The sequence below is a fragment of the Anoplophora glabripennis genome, unplaced genomic scaffold, assembly GCF_000390285.2.
Source record: "Anoplophora glabripennis isolate ALB-LARVAE unplaced genomic scaffold, Agla_2.0 scaffold18, whole genome shotgun sequence".
NCBI lineage: Eukaryota > Metazoa > Arthropoda > Insecta > Coleoptera > Cerambycidae > Anoplophora > Anoplophora glabripennis.
In genome coordinates, this window is record NW_019416221.1 from 1,544,269 (window position 1) to 1,559,658 (window position 15,390).

Here is a 15,390-nt window from a genome sequence, read left to right on the forward strand (position 1 = left end):
TTCCTACCGGTAGAACAGATAAAATCTGTCTGTTTACACTCAGCTGTTCTCAATGTCACGACAGCAATTATTTTTTTTGTGCAAACACCACGAAAAACTGGCATGCTCCACTGGATTACAATTCGATATAATTAATGGAATATTATCATTAGCAGTGATAAGTATCTGTCGCCTTCATCCTTACACAACTATTTAATTTCGCTAATCAATAATCGCGGAAAATATCCCCGTCAATTTTACTATTCGAGTGCCCACGCAACTGAGACCTGGTTAAAATTCAATGTCGCACGGGTTAATATAACGAAAACATCCGAAAATGGGCGTATTCATTCGCCATTAACATATTTTTCAGGTGCTTTGTAAATCAATTGCGGTGTGTTACGGCGGGATCTAGATTATAAATAAACCGTAATGTTTATCCAAACTTTGTAGGTGGCAACACGAGGAATGCGCTTTTATTATTTTAATAACATTATTCTGTGTACACAGCTGTGATAAGGAAACACGGTATCAAAAACCTTCACCTGCTCTTAGGTTGTTAGTGAAATTTACAAACACGGTTCAGCTCGAAGAGTAATTTAGATAAAATTGTCGAGTTATCTATCGCGTAGATAATGAATTGGCAATAAAATGTACCTATGTACAGTTTATTTACTGTTTAATCGCATTGGACTTGATGAACTGAACTGCACTTCAGTTTTCGAAAAATTTCTTCACCTTCACATGGTATTTTTTGGTACGAATTGGATGAGTTTTTATAATCTTGTTATTTGAAAATGAGACATTCTAAACTACAAAATAATAGTCATTTGAAAAACCCAAATTAGTTATTTCACAACGCTGACGCATACGAAAACAAAAATAAAACAATAAATATCAATCTTATTTTCTTAGATGGAAACAAAATCCCCGCGACGTACACACAAATAGAGAATAGGGCAGACACCCCATGAATAAATCTGTTTACAAAAGGTGAAGTAGAATTACCGAAGCAAAGCTTATGATTCACTTTCTCGTAGGTACGTCTTTCAAGGCAGAAATGGTTATTATGAGCCCCAACGTTTCTTGTTTGTTAATCACTAATTAATTGCGTTGTGATAACACAAGTTTAAGTGTTTGTTCCACAGGTAGTAACCCTACTTTCTATTAGAAATATAATAACAGTTTAACTAGGTAAGTGTATTTCTAAGACATCGTAATTGCAAGCAAATCAACTCAAGTTCCCGGAATTTATTATTTCATTTTGTCCATGAATATGAAATACCAACGTCATCGTCTCCAGCAAAGTGTTTGTGTCTTCATTAATAAATATTATCATTTTGTTATTATTATTTCTCGAGGTTGTAAAAACATATTACTGTTTATACTTGCTAATAAATTGATTTATTGTTATTATTACCCTGCTACATTTAAATAAACAACGTTCTGCACAAGTAGCACGAATTACTAAAAACATAAAAAATAACAAAGCAACGATTACAGGATTATTGTGGCATGGTAGTATAACGAAATCTCTTGCCTGAAACCCACGAGAGCAGCTGGCATATATTTCATGGTGCACAGCAAATATCGTCAGGTAAAAATCAACAAATTTATAAGTAGGTACTCTAAAACCTAGCAACAAATCAATAAAGTAATCGCGTTCATAATGAATCCTGTACAAACTTTAATTTTTTAATGGGAACATGTCTAACAGTTATTACAGAACGAGAAAGGCAAGCCATTACCCTAAATGAAATTTGGAAAGGTCACCCCTCGGATAGGCCTATAAAGAGCTCTAGAGAGGGTACCTGGTACAATAAATATCAGGGGTTGAGGTGAAGGGATTGCTGTTGCGTTGTTGCCCAATTTATCTGCAATAAATATGCTACAAATTCATTTAGAAATTTATTACACGTGTATTATTAAATAAATAATAAGCACAAAATATGTTTTTATGCGAAAGTAAAAATTCTCTTTCGAAATATGCAACAGTTCAGAGAAACTTGTGGCGCAGTGTTTCCAGATATCAAATTGGGCAATGTTCCGTTAGTTTAAAATTTATGTTATAAGCGGCAGCAAAGGAATTCATCTAGCCGCATACAGTTACAGTTAACCTATTTTAATGTTTATAAAACCACAAATCAAAATGCCTTTCTCCGAGAGCCTTTCTAGCTTCAAATGAACAGATTTTTTTAGAAAAAGGAAAATGCCTTACACTGCATGAATTAATTATAAAGTTATGTGAAAGATTCGTACCTTTTTGGGCACAGTTCCTGATATGGGTATCCAGTTCTTCTTGTGTATATTCGACTTTTCTTTTGTATTCACTAGAGGTAGTACAAACTTTCGTCCTTTTTAAAGCTTTCCCCATATTCGTACCGTCCGTGTCAGACGAATCACCCTCGAAAAATCCACTTTCCTTAGTTTTCTTATGATAACGCATTTTTGAACAATAAGGTTGCTTCTCCGTGTTCACAGTGACAACTTCATAATTCAGTTAAGTTACGTAAAAAACACTATTACGAATATTTATAAGGGAAATTTGGTAACCACTTAATTGAAAAGTTCATAAAGACTTATGTTTTTTATCAGAGTTTCCGAATGTAGGTCGCGAAACATTCACAAAGTTACACAACTTCTTATCCAAGCCAAACACTTAAATCCTCACAAGTAATGCCGATTTTCAAATTCAGTTGGGCTGTAGTTTCTTATAACAGTGCAGCACTATCACAAGAGTAGTTTAATTTTTAAATGTATTTGTCAGTATAGGTTAGGTTATATCAAGACACTTATTTTACATTCAACATTCGGTAGCGTAAAAGCACTAAATTCTGTCAAAACATATTCCTGTGTGCGAAAACGACAAATTAAAAGTTATTCCAAAACAAAACTTAGGATGTAAATAATCAGAAAACCGAAACTAACTGTAAACATAACCGACGTCGCGTTCGACTTGGAACTGAGCTTCGAACTCTAGTCGGTATCCATGTTCCTTTCACCCCACTCATCGGTCTTCTCTTCCATCTCTTTCTCACTCGCCTTGCCAAAGTAACGCGTTCTGTGTCATGATTTGTTTGTAGAAAAATAATTTCATGAAACAAGTAATAAACAACTAGTATTTTGAAAACGATTACATGCTTTGTGCACAGTAAATAACAAAAAAATACGCTGTTGTTTGCACTTTGGAAAAAACGGCTCGCCAACGACACGTGTTTCAATGAAATGGATTGCGTAAGCGAAAGAGATAAAAAACACAAATCAGCTGCTCAACTATTTGCAAAGTACAGTTAGGCAATATACTAATAGCCCAATTTTCGATTCCATTTTTCACTATAGTTCCTTAAGTTAGTGAAAACTTAAAAAATATTTCGTAGAATATGATATGGAATTGTTTTGATTAAGGCATATGTATGTACCTACATCTAATTATTGAAAAAATCATTGTTACAAATTAATACTAACAGTAATTGTAATTATTATATCTATTTAATTAGGCGTTAGGTATTTTTTTAATAACTTTTACTAATCACATAACTATTTAATAATTTTATCTCGCACGTAAATTTAATAATAATTGAACATGAGTTAATGTATTGGTTAATTGCATAATTGCGGTTTCAGAAATCAGAAATTAGGTGTAAAATTAATTTGTGAGTTTACGCCCAACATTATGCAACCATTCATACAGTTATTGGTTAGTACGTCTTATACCTACTAGATGGAGCAAATGCACGCAACGCGACAACATATTTCGCATTCTCCAGATAATCTAATCTGTTTGCATTGTTTCTCTTTAGTTTCCAAGTTCAAATACTTACAAGTAAACATGATAAAATTCGTGTTGATTAATTTATATAAATAATGCAACTGAACCATGTTTATTATGTAACATTTTTTCATTTAGTTAAAATACCGATACGCATTTTGAACCATATAAACTGTAAATCTAAATCTGTAACTAAATCTGTAAATCCTTACACAATTGCAAAAAAAGTAGAAATGCCTAAAAGAGGTCTAACAATTACAAGATATCATATTTTCTTAATAAAAAACCTTCTTTAATAGTATCTCGCTTATTGTTAGAGATGGACCCAACAAACTCTATATGACTATACTAGACAGGGAACGTTCTATCCAAATATGTAAAAATATACAGGGTGTTCCATTTAAATTAACAAAGTTAACACCCCCGGCCATTTTGTTTGGACGTCATTTGTTTTTCAAATGTCATTTTCGAAAAATTCATAAAAAATCGTGCAAATTTTGTATTTTACATTTTTTTATAACTCTTAAAACAAAAAAGATAATGGGGGGGTCAAAATATAGTGAATCACCCTGTACATACCAATGTATTGTATTTTATAAAATTGCATTTCTGTATGAATAGATAAGCATTTTTAAAATAGAAAATAGATGCCTATTACAAGAAAACAACACATAGGTATATTTCCTATGTATAAACCCAATTTAGTTGAGATAAATAATTAATCACCTTCAGCAATGAGTAATCAATGTACCTACCTAATCAGCTGTTGCAATAATGTCTAATCGATTTCCATAAATGATTAAGTATTTATTCATTGCCATTTAGCTTAAAATATGCTTAAAAATTGTAATCATTTACATTAGAATGATGTTTTAATAAATAAAATGAGCACAACAGTAGTATCTAGATAATTAATATTCTGTAAGATGAGCTTTCTTGAAATCATTTACATTTTTAACGAAAAAATGTATATACAGCATAGTTTTTTTTAATAATGCGAATTGAATATCTGTCGAACGTTAAAATCCTAAATATTAATATTCTCAGAAAATATATTTTATTCAAATCAACACAAAGGTTTTAGATGGTATTTATGCAAGTGCTTCATCAGTCTACGAAGGCATGGCATTAAGTTTTCTTGTATTTGCATCAAAACAAAATGGACATGAAAATGACTAAAGTTTAATTTCAATTCCGCAAAACGTATTGTTGAAAATTTTCAAAAATTTGTTAAAGTAATAATTGATTTCTGTTAGAAATTTCTGTCCCATTTTATCATAAATTTAAACGAATCAATAAAGTAAATATAATTTAAAAAATATTACTAATGTTGTAAGGGACACAGGACAGTACCTACGTCCCCAGGTAGATTAGCATTAAAATTTTTAATACATATTTGTTTTGCTATAAGGATTACCCACTCGGAATAAAACTGAATGTAAATTATCATGCAAACAATGAGTACGATTCCATCTCGATTTGCCCTTGAATACTGGTACATTTTAATTAGAAAAACTTGGCACTCTATTTTGTGTAATTAGATTAGACTAATTCTGTTTTTAGTGTTTTCTATAAATAATAATAATCCAGTCGAATAAGATCATAAAACCAGAAAACTTGGAAAAAATATTAGTAGACCTTTTATTGCACTTTATGACGGGGAAGGGTATGTAGTGATATCAAAAAAGTAACTCGAAAAAAGTGACGCTAAGTTAGCAAATTGCAACTAAGTGGCAGAATTACCTGTTTCACTTTTTTTACTTTCCCCGAAAATCTAAACGCCCTATGGAAATATTAGTTGCAATTAAATTACCTACAATTTAAGGTATCTAAACTCATATTTCACCAATTTGTTAACTGTAAAATAAAGGTTGTTCGAAAGTTGCGCATTATTATTGTAAAAAGCGATGGATGTTTATGAAATTTATGGAAAAGACGGTCAATCCAAAGATCAACATGTGTGACAAAGACCGAAACGATTGACCGTGAAATTGTTGCTCCAGGTATTTATTTGTTAATTTCGTTCGTTTTGTTGCTAATTGTTTAATTACTAAACCTTAATTTTAGAGGTATTGATTTTAGGTATTGATCCAAAGAGGCGTATGGAAAAAGAAACATTTCAAAAAGTTGAAATCAAGTTGCCCTTTAAAACTATCATATTAGGACGTGCAAAATAGAGTTATAAACAAATTGTCCCAGGGTCAGGCAAAAGCCGCTCGGGAATTTGATCTTTTTGCATTAAATAGAGCTCATTTTTACGATAATTTAATAAAAAGATAAATCACCTACGCCTTTTTGTTGCCAATATAGTAATTAGTAAACTGATTTTTCCGAGTTGAATTTTTATTTTACAGTTAACAAATTGGTGAAATATGATACCTTAAATTGTAGGTAATTTAATTACTTACAAGATAAAATGACTAATTTTCCGATAGGTCGTCTAGATTTTCGTGGACAGTAAAAAAATCTAATTCGACTGGAGTATAAGGAATCTTAATCTATCCACCAAATTCAACGGTAAAAAGCTAGCAAATTAAATTCTCTAGGTAAAAATACATTAAATTTTAAATATAAAAACAAATCTAAACGGTAGTATTACCATTCACCAGGGATATTCACAGACCACAATTTGGATAAGTAGAATTGAATTTTAACGGTTTATTTACCATTCAGGAAAAGCACAATTGATAATGAATATACCTAAAATTTGAAAAATATGCAAATAAACAACATTCTCGCTAAATTACATATAAAATAATCTCCTGTTAATTTCCTGTAACTATTATTTCTATAAAATATAATCTAATCTTATCTAATTCGTATTCCTTTTATTTATACGACGTGGAATTTTGTGTAAAATAATAACTTTGCTTAAAAATATTTATTATTAGATACGTCTATCGGTATGTTTGTTTTTTTTTTTTAGTAGAACAATAATTCTAGTGATATGTTGATAATGAAATAATTAAGTATAGAATACAGACCATTTTTTTTTCTAAAAATGTTCGAAGATCTAATCGTTTTGTTAGATATACCTTTGTACCTAGGTATATGCTGGTGCTTTTGAATTGAAACATTAGTTTTTCCAAAATAGGAGAAATAACATTTTATAGACATCATAGGCGTCCACAGGGGGATTTACATATATTCTTTTTTGACCTATTTTTTTTTGTTTTGCAGTTACAGAGCAAAAACTTCAGTAATATTTTAATTACACAGACCTACAAAAAAAAAAGTTGAAAGTACCAGAGACTAGACCCACCTATCCTTATGTATTTTGACACGCTGAAACCGAATCCGGAGTCAAAATTGCTCCATCACCCTCCAGTTTTTTTTTTAATCGCGAAAAACTACCCCAAAAACACGGAAAATCTTCAAATTCTCGCTTGGTAACGGGTCCGAAGGTTGAGATAAATGTGAGAACCAGCACAATAAGACTATTTTATATGTATTTTGACGAGCTAAAACCGAATCCTCAGATACAATCCCTGTTTAGAAAATTCAAATTTACCATAAATGTAGCATAATTCATCTTTATTTAAGACATTGAGGAAATGGAACGCCGGTACCAAGGACGATGGGATGTTAATATGATGGCAGATTTTTGTTGGATGCTTAAAAGGGAATCCGAGCCAGATAGCAGAAAAAGAAAAAGGTATCCACTACACTACGCTAAAAAAAAAGAGAATGTTAAGATCCGAGACAATAACACGCGATTTTTAGGATTTTTGGGATGATTTTCGCGATTTAAAAAAAACTGGAGGGTGATAGAGCAATTTTGGCTCCGGATTCAGTTTAGTTCGTCAAAATACATATAAAATAGTCTTATTGTGCTGGTTCCCACGTTTATCTCAACCTTCGGACCCGTGCTCAAGCCAGAATTTGAAGATTTTCCGTTTTTTGTGATGATTTTCGCGATTTAAAAAAAATTGGAGTGTGATTGAGCAATTTTGGCTCCGGATTCGGTTTTAGCTCGTCAAAATACATATAAAATAGTCTTATTGTGCTGGTTCTCACGTTTATCTCAACCTTCGGACCCGTTGCCAAGCGAGAATTTGAAGATTTTCCGTGTTTTTGGGGTAGTTTTTCGCGATTTAAAAAAAACTGGAGGTTGATGGAGCAATTTTGACTCCGGATTCGGTTTCAGCGCGTCAAAATATATAAGGATAGGTGGGTCTAGTCTCTGATATTTTTAACTTTTTTTTGTGGGTCTGTGTTATTTTTATATTTTTTTGAAAAATTTTTCAAGTGGGAAATTCAAATATGTATGCCGCATTAGCCGTATATTCAACATTTCGACTTTTCGACAGCACAAAAATAACATCAGATTCGTTATCAAACTGCTCAACTTTGCTCTAATTTGACAGGCCTTGTATGTGTTAGGATAACCAAGATGCCGTGGCTCGAAGAGCGGCCACCCGGTACATTTTCCGTTTCCATTGGAACCTGGATCCGCGCTCACAATATAAACATTCAGAATAGTTTAAAATAAACCAAGGCCCGCACGGATTTCATTTACACCGCGTTTAGTTTTGGCAAAATCTTTTATTTCGAACTCGCCTCGTAGTTCGCAGGCGTGACAGCGAAATTTTACTTTCGTTCAGGAATTAGCAACAAACAACTACCCCTCCCACGCCGCACATGTTCGCTTTGCATGCCTACATGCTGGACGGTAAACAAAACCAAAAAAACTCACCGTATGTAATATCGTGTGTCACAGTCTCAGCCAGAGACACGATCACCGTCTGGGTCATGGTCCGGATAGACGGTGAAGTCGCCGGAGACTTTGAAAGGGGCACGGGCGTCTTCGTGAAAGCCTCACTATCACTCTGCTGTTTTAATATAGCCGCCTCCATGCTTCCTGAATCAAACTACCACCTGTTATCAAAACAATTCACCCACTCACTTATTATTTTCCGTATGATTTTTAAAAAAGCTACGATCGCGCGTTCTGATATAATCAATCACTCGAAGGTCAGTTATTTCGGAAGCGTTTTCAGCAATTTTATCGGACTCGTTTCTATTCACCGGCGTTTGAAGTTTAAAAGGACCCGCCGTGTCTGTTCAAAACGAATTTACGTGCCCATGTTTTGAGATGTCAAATCTGCGGATCAAAGTAGGCTGGTTCATGGCGTTCCTACTTCGTTCGCGCTCGCTTTGTCATTGCCTTGGCGCACCAAGATTTGAACTAAATAGCGTGCCCAGATAGTGATTATCTTTATCCGTTTTAGAATTGGTTTTCCGAGTATTTGTAGGATATTTGTTTCTGTTGCGCGAATAATGGGCAACTTGCAACAATAGCGTGTAGACCGCGGGGATATTTTTAGCCCGCGGTTAGTTCATTCCAACTTGCGTCGCCAGTATCGAATATTTTCATAATAATAGCTGGTGGCATTGGAAACAAAACACTGTCAAGTGAGAAGTTCAACTTCGGACGCCGTTATTAATAAATACCCAATCGTTTCGAAATTGCACAAGACTTGTTTAATGTCGTGTCGCACTTTGTTTTCTAACACGCATTTGTCTATAGTGCGGCTCGGTACCGACTGTGGCAACTTATTGCCACTTGTTGCTACACATGAATTTGAATGGGTAGGTAGGCAGATTTTTGTCAATACCGAGCCTTTAGTGATATAATTATATACGAGATAAGAAGCATAAATGCTGTAATAACAATTATCTCCGTTCAGTATTGGTTTAAGTGGTTGTTTATGATTGTGTAATCTGGCGTTTCGGTGACCTTGAAGGAGAGGAACAGCGTTAAAGAGGAAATCAATATCCGAGGCAGTGAATAAATATAAAAAACCCTGGAGAAATGCCAAAATTGTAACACAGTACAGAACGCCTACCTTCTTACCTGTATTTATGTTAAAATGAAAAAAATATCAGTTCTATCGAAGGATCAGTCGATTACAAATTATGGTGGATGCATCGGTATTGAGAACCTGATTTTATATTTTTTATTTAAATTTTTCGAGAAACTTGCCATATTCGAGTTTTTTTTAACTTACATTACCGTTATCCAGCACCAGAACTTTTATAAATTTAATATAGCTCTAGAACTTCACAAAAGCAGTTTATATAATTTGTTTGCTAGAAATAATTTGAAATACAGTCCGAAAAACTCATTAGCGTAACAATTTTGCTTTTTATTTCGGGGGTATGCCCGCTGTTGTTATTAATAACGCAAAATTTCTACACGAATGAAAATATTTAATTTTTTTTCTCAAAACGAGGATTTAATTTCTGTGATTCAAAAATTTTCAGTTTTTCGAATAAGATGGAATAGATTTTTGTTTTTTAGAAGTATCATCGGGAATTAAAAGCATTGAAAAAATAAACGTCTATTCATCACAGCTCTATCAGTGAGATACTTTATTACAAATAAGTGTTTATGGTTTACATTTAGAAAATTTTAATATATAAAAAAAGTAGATATTGTCCCAAATTTGTTAAATTAAAATTCTACCATAATATCTTCCAGCGGTTTTCTGTGAAGATCGGGCACTAGACACTCCTCTGCTGGATACCCCACCGGAAGTAACAGGGTCAGTTTTTCAGAAGCAGGTCTCCCTAGCAGCGACCTAAGAGCTGGGCCGCAGTTCAGGGGAGTCGACGTCAAAGAAACTAATCCAGCACACTAAAAAATAAAACAGTTTTCTGTTATTCTTGCTCATGATCTTCATTGAAGAACTGAGTTCTTAGATTTTAGGACTTCGCTATAAATGACACAATGGGAATAAACGTAAATATCTCTTGAAATGTCCATTAGTCTAAACCGAAGACGTAGCAAATTAGTCCGGAAGTTGTTTAATTTTTTAAAAAATTGAGAAAATGTAATTTACCGTTAAATCAATAAACAGTTAGGTTAAGCTTTGCCCATATGGTACCTTAATTATCTCAATTAACCTTACATGGATGGCTGCCAAGAGAATTCCGCACGACAGTGAAACGCTCTGTTCATTGTAATAATGCAACTTCTTCGTGCCGTCCTCCTTGAAGCTGTACATCTGCTTGAACACTAGGATCAAGTATGGAGCATCTGTCAGATACTCCTTAACCCAGTTGGTCCTCAGTGGCTTCAGATCCGTGGTCCAAACTTTACCCATTCGTTTTTTGTAATTTATTTCCTCCTCGTCCTCTATAATCTGCCTGATCTGCCGTTTTATTTCCGGGGAACTGACCACTGCAAAGGTCCAGGGTTCGGTGTGTGCTCCGCTTGGTGCTGTGCCTAAAAGAAAGATCTATTTTTTTTGTTCTACATTGTTCATATGTGTTGTAGCTGTGTCCAATTTAAAATTATGATTTGCCAACAAATAATTCTGAAATAACCGCTTTTCCACACTTAATAAAACATGTGATAAATGCGGTTCGGTTTCAGTCTAAGAATATTAAATCATTTATTTTTACCTGCGGTTTTGATGATGTTATAAATAATTTCCTTTGGCACTGGTTCCTTGCTGAAATGCCGAACAGTGCGTCGTTTGTTCAGTAAATCGTAAAACTCCTCTGACTTTTTAACAGCTCGATCCTTGGACATTCTTTCGAACTGTAAGGGTATGTGTTTTAGGTCGCTTGGAAGTGCTGGCGCAAGTTCTTCATCTCCTTCATCTTTCGAGGATTCCAACTCCATTTCTGCAGCTAAAATATACAACGTATTGTTTAGGCTAAAAAACTTAAATCACCCAAGGGTGCAATCAACCGGTTTTCGAGGTACACCCTGTATCTCGAAAGATTTAAGAATGTACAGGCCTTAATCGGGAAATTTCAGCAGGTGATTTGAAGCGAAAAGTTTCGTATAAACGTGGGTTGTAGTCCGTTCTGTCCTTGATATACAGGGTGATCAAGTTAGAAGAAATATCTTATTTTTTTAAATATCGCTGAGGATGTTAGACGGCGTAGACCGATGAAACTATTTACCTGATATGCTATTCCATACATAACACTATACTGTATACTTTATGAATCAATAAAAAATTTACAATTTTCAATTAGAAACGTGTATTTTCTATAAAAATTACTTCTTGCGTGAATTTTGGTACACCCTTTATTGACAATAATTAGACGTGGTGGTGACAAAATGACTCAAATTAGTTATTTTTCAAGTGTGCTAGAGCCGGTCTTGCATAGTAACGTTTTTATATTTGGCGGTAAGTATAATTTGCCACAGAATGAGGCATTTATCAAACGAACTCATTTACAAGCGTCTAGTTATTGAGTTTTTGAGTTGAGCTTTCGCATGCGTACCAAATGCAGCCATGCAAACATAACATACATAATTAATATCTCACCTATTTTACCACAGCTCTCTGGGGACGCGCCTCTACAATACGTTAATTATTTTCTAAAATAAAAATTTGCACCTCTCAGTTTTACGTTCTACGTAAATTATAAAAAGACAAATGAATTAGGAATTAGGGCGTATCTAAAAACTCAAAAACCGTCACAAATTTCAGCACTTACTTTGGTCTGGGGTTTGGTAGTCATCGTCCTTCTTTTGAAGAGCTTGTTTTTTATTAAGACCCTGGTACACTGTCAGTCCAACCCTACCAATCACGTAAAAAATTAGCCCGACGACAAAATACTGCCAGTACAATTCAAAGAACATGTTGCGGCAAAGCAACAAATGAACTGAATAAACGAGGCTATCAACAAGTATCACTCGCTAAATTGTTATGACCTAAATTTCATTTACTTATATCAGAGCTCAGAGTTGTAATTGACTTATTTGTGTTGTATTTATAAAATTTAATCGCAAGCCAACGACATCGTGTGGTAACAAGCTGAATATAAAACTGCTCGCAATTTTAATTTTTGTGTCTGTTTTATTTCCAAAGAATCGTACGCTATTGGTTCTTGTCAGGCCACACCGTTGCCCTAGTTACGTGATATAAAAATGACAAATGTTGCGTCTCTTATGGAGGGGGAATCAAATGACCAATAGCGATGTAATCCAATGTTTCCTTATTGGCTGGCAGTTTCGTGTTGCCGAAGGCAATTCAAATGTAGATTTTGCTGCCGTAGAAAAATGTTGACACATAAATGAAGGATTATTTCGGTGTGGTTTTACAAACCATACACTTGGGTGATGCGTAAAATCGATGACATAATTAATTAGTTAACTAAATATTTTGCCCTACATTTTTTATTACACTGGGGTGGCTCTTGTGTGGGGAAGGAAATTGACTGAAGTTGCACGTACTGTTATAAAATTAATTACGTAGGGGTATTTCAGTCCTTATTTGTTACAATTATTATGTTTCTGTCTGTGAGTACAAAGATTTCTTTGTACCCCCTGATAGAAAGCGATCTACTAATACAGCATATTACAAATTAGTACAATCATAGAACAATGGTTGCAAATAATCATTCTTTGCGTTGTCCCCAAGCTCCTTCTTTAGTGATTGTTTACATCTTTACAATCTATTTTCTGTTATTGTGAATTCGTTGTGAATATGTTTAGTTACTGCTGCATTATCTCTTTTTGTTCTCAATTTTATTTAAAACGAAAAATAACTACATCTATTTTGCGTCAAAATGCGAAGAAATAATTTCTCGATGAAATTTAAAATTCCCGCCGCCTGATAGACCCACGGAACAGAAAATAATATATTCCTTTTCAATATGGTTGATCTCTTCAAGGTCACATTTCTTTCTTCCCCTAAAAAGTGTATGTTCTTAATGATTTGTATTATACTGTGTTATTATCGCCTATGGTTATTATACTAGTCTGTAAATAAATAAATTTTAAACTAAAAATTTTTGTTCAGACGCGCCGATTTTCATTCTTAATAAAGTAATTGCCAATACAATTACTCAACGTTACATAATAGTGCAGGTTATTACTAGATTTCGAACTGGATACCTATAACTGGCCTAAACAAATGTGGTACACCAAAAGAAAAATGAAAGAAAATGGTTGTAAATCTTTGAGAAACCACCCCAATGAGCAATAGCGCCGCATCAAGATGATCTATGAAGGCCTTTTTTGATTCTGTAGGAGCAGCAGGTCCTATTCTTTACTAACATTTATTTTGATATTATTTGGAATAGTTTCTATATAGCCTTTCATAAATGATTACAAGCCACATAACCAGTAACCGTAACCAATCAGCGATCCAATTATCTCAAGCGTAGACGTAACAGTTTGTCATTGTTTATTGTAAACGAATCACTGTGACTGATATGACGCTCAGATTTAGAAATTTTTCATTACCAGTACGTCGTGCAATGTTGAGTTGCCTAAGTTTAACGGTCATGTTTTTTTTCCTTCTTTTCAGTATGGGATAGAAAAAAATTGTTTAAGCCGGTCCCAATTTTGACAATAACTCTAATAATTCTTTTTGGATATGTTCTAAATCAATCATATTAAGAGGGCTCTATAGCAAATAGGCAACCAGCAATACATTTTTATAGATTTTATTACACAGTTTGTCTAAATATGAATCAATGCACAAGTAACAGACTTTACTCCATTCTAACGCAGATTTTCTATAAAATGGAGTTAGTTTAAAACTTAAATTACTTTTTGTAAGTAAAGAAATTTGTAATTTGCCGCTTTTGAACAAGCAGCATCATTTTTCTTCTTCTTTCTTTACACCAAAAAGTTATTTGAGGTTCAAACTAACTCCATTTTATAGAAATCTGTGTTAGAATGGAGGAAAGTCTGTTTTTTGTGCATTGATCCATATTTAGACGAACTGTGTAATAAAATCTATAAAAATGTATTGCTGGTTGCCTATTTGCTATAGATCCCTCTTAAATATTAAGACTAGAAAAATTAGACTATATTGAAGCATGTAAAGTATTGTGGCCTACTGAATAATAATATGCTGCCCCTTCTCCCCCATAAGTCTATAATTTCTGGGCTAATCCTTGCATCTAGAATAAGGCGTAGGAATATTACATTTATTATTATTATTATTGACCAAATTCGTATTTTGCCGCTTTTGACCAAGCAGCATCTTTCTTCTTCTTCTTATTTCTTTACACAAAAAGTTATTTGAGTTTCAAACCAAGTCCATTTTATAGAAACTCTGCATTAAAATGGGGGAAAGTCTGTTATTTGTGCATTATTTCATATTTAGATATACTGTGATAAAATCTATAAAAATGTATTGCTGGTTGCCTATTTGCTATAGCGCCCTCTTAAATATTTAGACTAGAAATTTTAGACTATATTGAAGCGTGTAAAGTATTGCGGCCTACTGAATAATAATATGCCACACCCTCTCCCACATAAGTCTATAACTTCTGGGCTAATCCTTGCATTTAAGGCGTAGGGATATTATTATTATTGTTATTGACCATCACCATTACCACGTTTTTGCTTTTTTATGAATTATATTTTTAATGTATTTTCCTGAAACCCTTCTTGAATTGGATTCTTAATAATTAGGGACTTTACCAGTACATTTTGTATTGAATTTTGGTTTCGCATTATCTACCCGTATTAGCACGGTGGACGAGATGATTTGTGTGTTGCATACCCATAGTTGACGCATTAATCGTCGCTTCCAAACTTAAAATTAAAACTTTTTGTTTTATATTTGGGTCTTTGATGATTTTCGAGAAGAATAAATAAAAATTATTGTGTTACTCTCACACGCTCACATGCATACGCTTCGAAATAAAAGTCGGTG

The 15,390-nt window shown here is 33.6% G+C and overlaps 2 protein-coding genes across 4 annotated transcripts in view; both read right to left on the reverse strand.

Annotated features, from left to right (window-relative positions):
• Positions 1-8,907, reverse strand: part of LOC108908295 (ribosomal protein S6 kinase alpha-5) — a 114,013-nt gene extending 105,106 nt beyond the window's left edge. Inside the window, exon 1 of one of the 2 annotated variants that reach the window (XM_018712310.1) lies at positions 8,445-8,907. In XM_018712310.1, the coding sequence (XP_018567826.1) occupies positions 8,445-8,604 (160 nt within the window). In that variant the 5' untranslated portion in view covers positions 8,605-8,907. Of the gene's footprint in view, positions 1-2,238; positions 2,923-8,444 lie in introns of those variants that run through there. The other variant, XM_018712309.2, reaches the window with a different exon arrangement.
• A 1,188-nt stretch (positions 8,908-10,095) lies between these two features.
• On the reverse strand, positions 10,096-12,511 carry LOC108908234 (iodotyrosine deiodinase 1). 2 transcript variants are annotated; one of them, XM_018712191.2, is made up of 5 exons: positions 12,212-12,282; positions 12,040-12,092; positions 11,159-11,389; positions 10,663-10,979; positions 10,096-10,388 (listed from the first exon to the last, which is right to left on the reverse strand). In XM_018712191.2, the coding sequence occupies exons 3-5, from the start codon at positions 11,379-11,381 to the stop codon at positions 10,206-10,208; spliced, it is 723 nt and encodes a 240-aa protein (XP_018567707.1). In that variant the 5' UTR covers positions 11,382-11,389; positions 12,040-12,092; positions 12,212-12,282; the 3' UTR covers positions 10,096-10,205. The 2 variants fall into 2 exon arrangements, with proteins under 2 accessions (XP_018567707.1, XP_018567706.1); XM_018712190.1 differs by lacking the exon at positions 12,040-12,092 and having other exon boundaries at positions 12,212-12,511.
• Positions 12,512-15,390: the final 2,879 nt, after the last annotated feature.

Excerpts from the sequence above, each read along its gene's own strand:
- LOC108908234 (XM_018712190.1), bottom strand. The coding sequence starts at position 12,356 with ATGTTCTTTGAATTGTACTGGCAGTATTTTGTCGTCGGGCTAATTTTT. Across the intron at positions 11,390-12,211 it reads CTACCAAACCCCAGACCAAA|CTGCAGAAATGGAGTTGGAA; the intron begins GTAAGTGCTGAA and ends TGTATATTTTAG. Across the intron at positions 10,980-11,158 it reads TAACATCATCAAAACCGCAG|GCACAGCACCAAGCGGAGCA; the intron begins GTAAAAATAAAT and ends TCTTTCTTTTAG.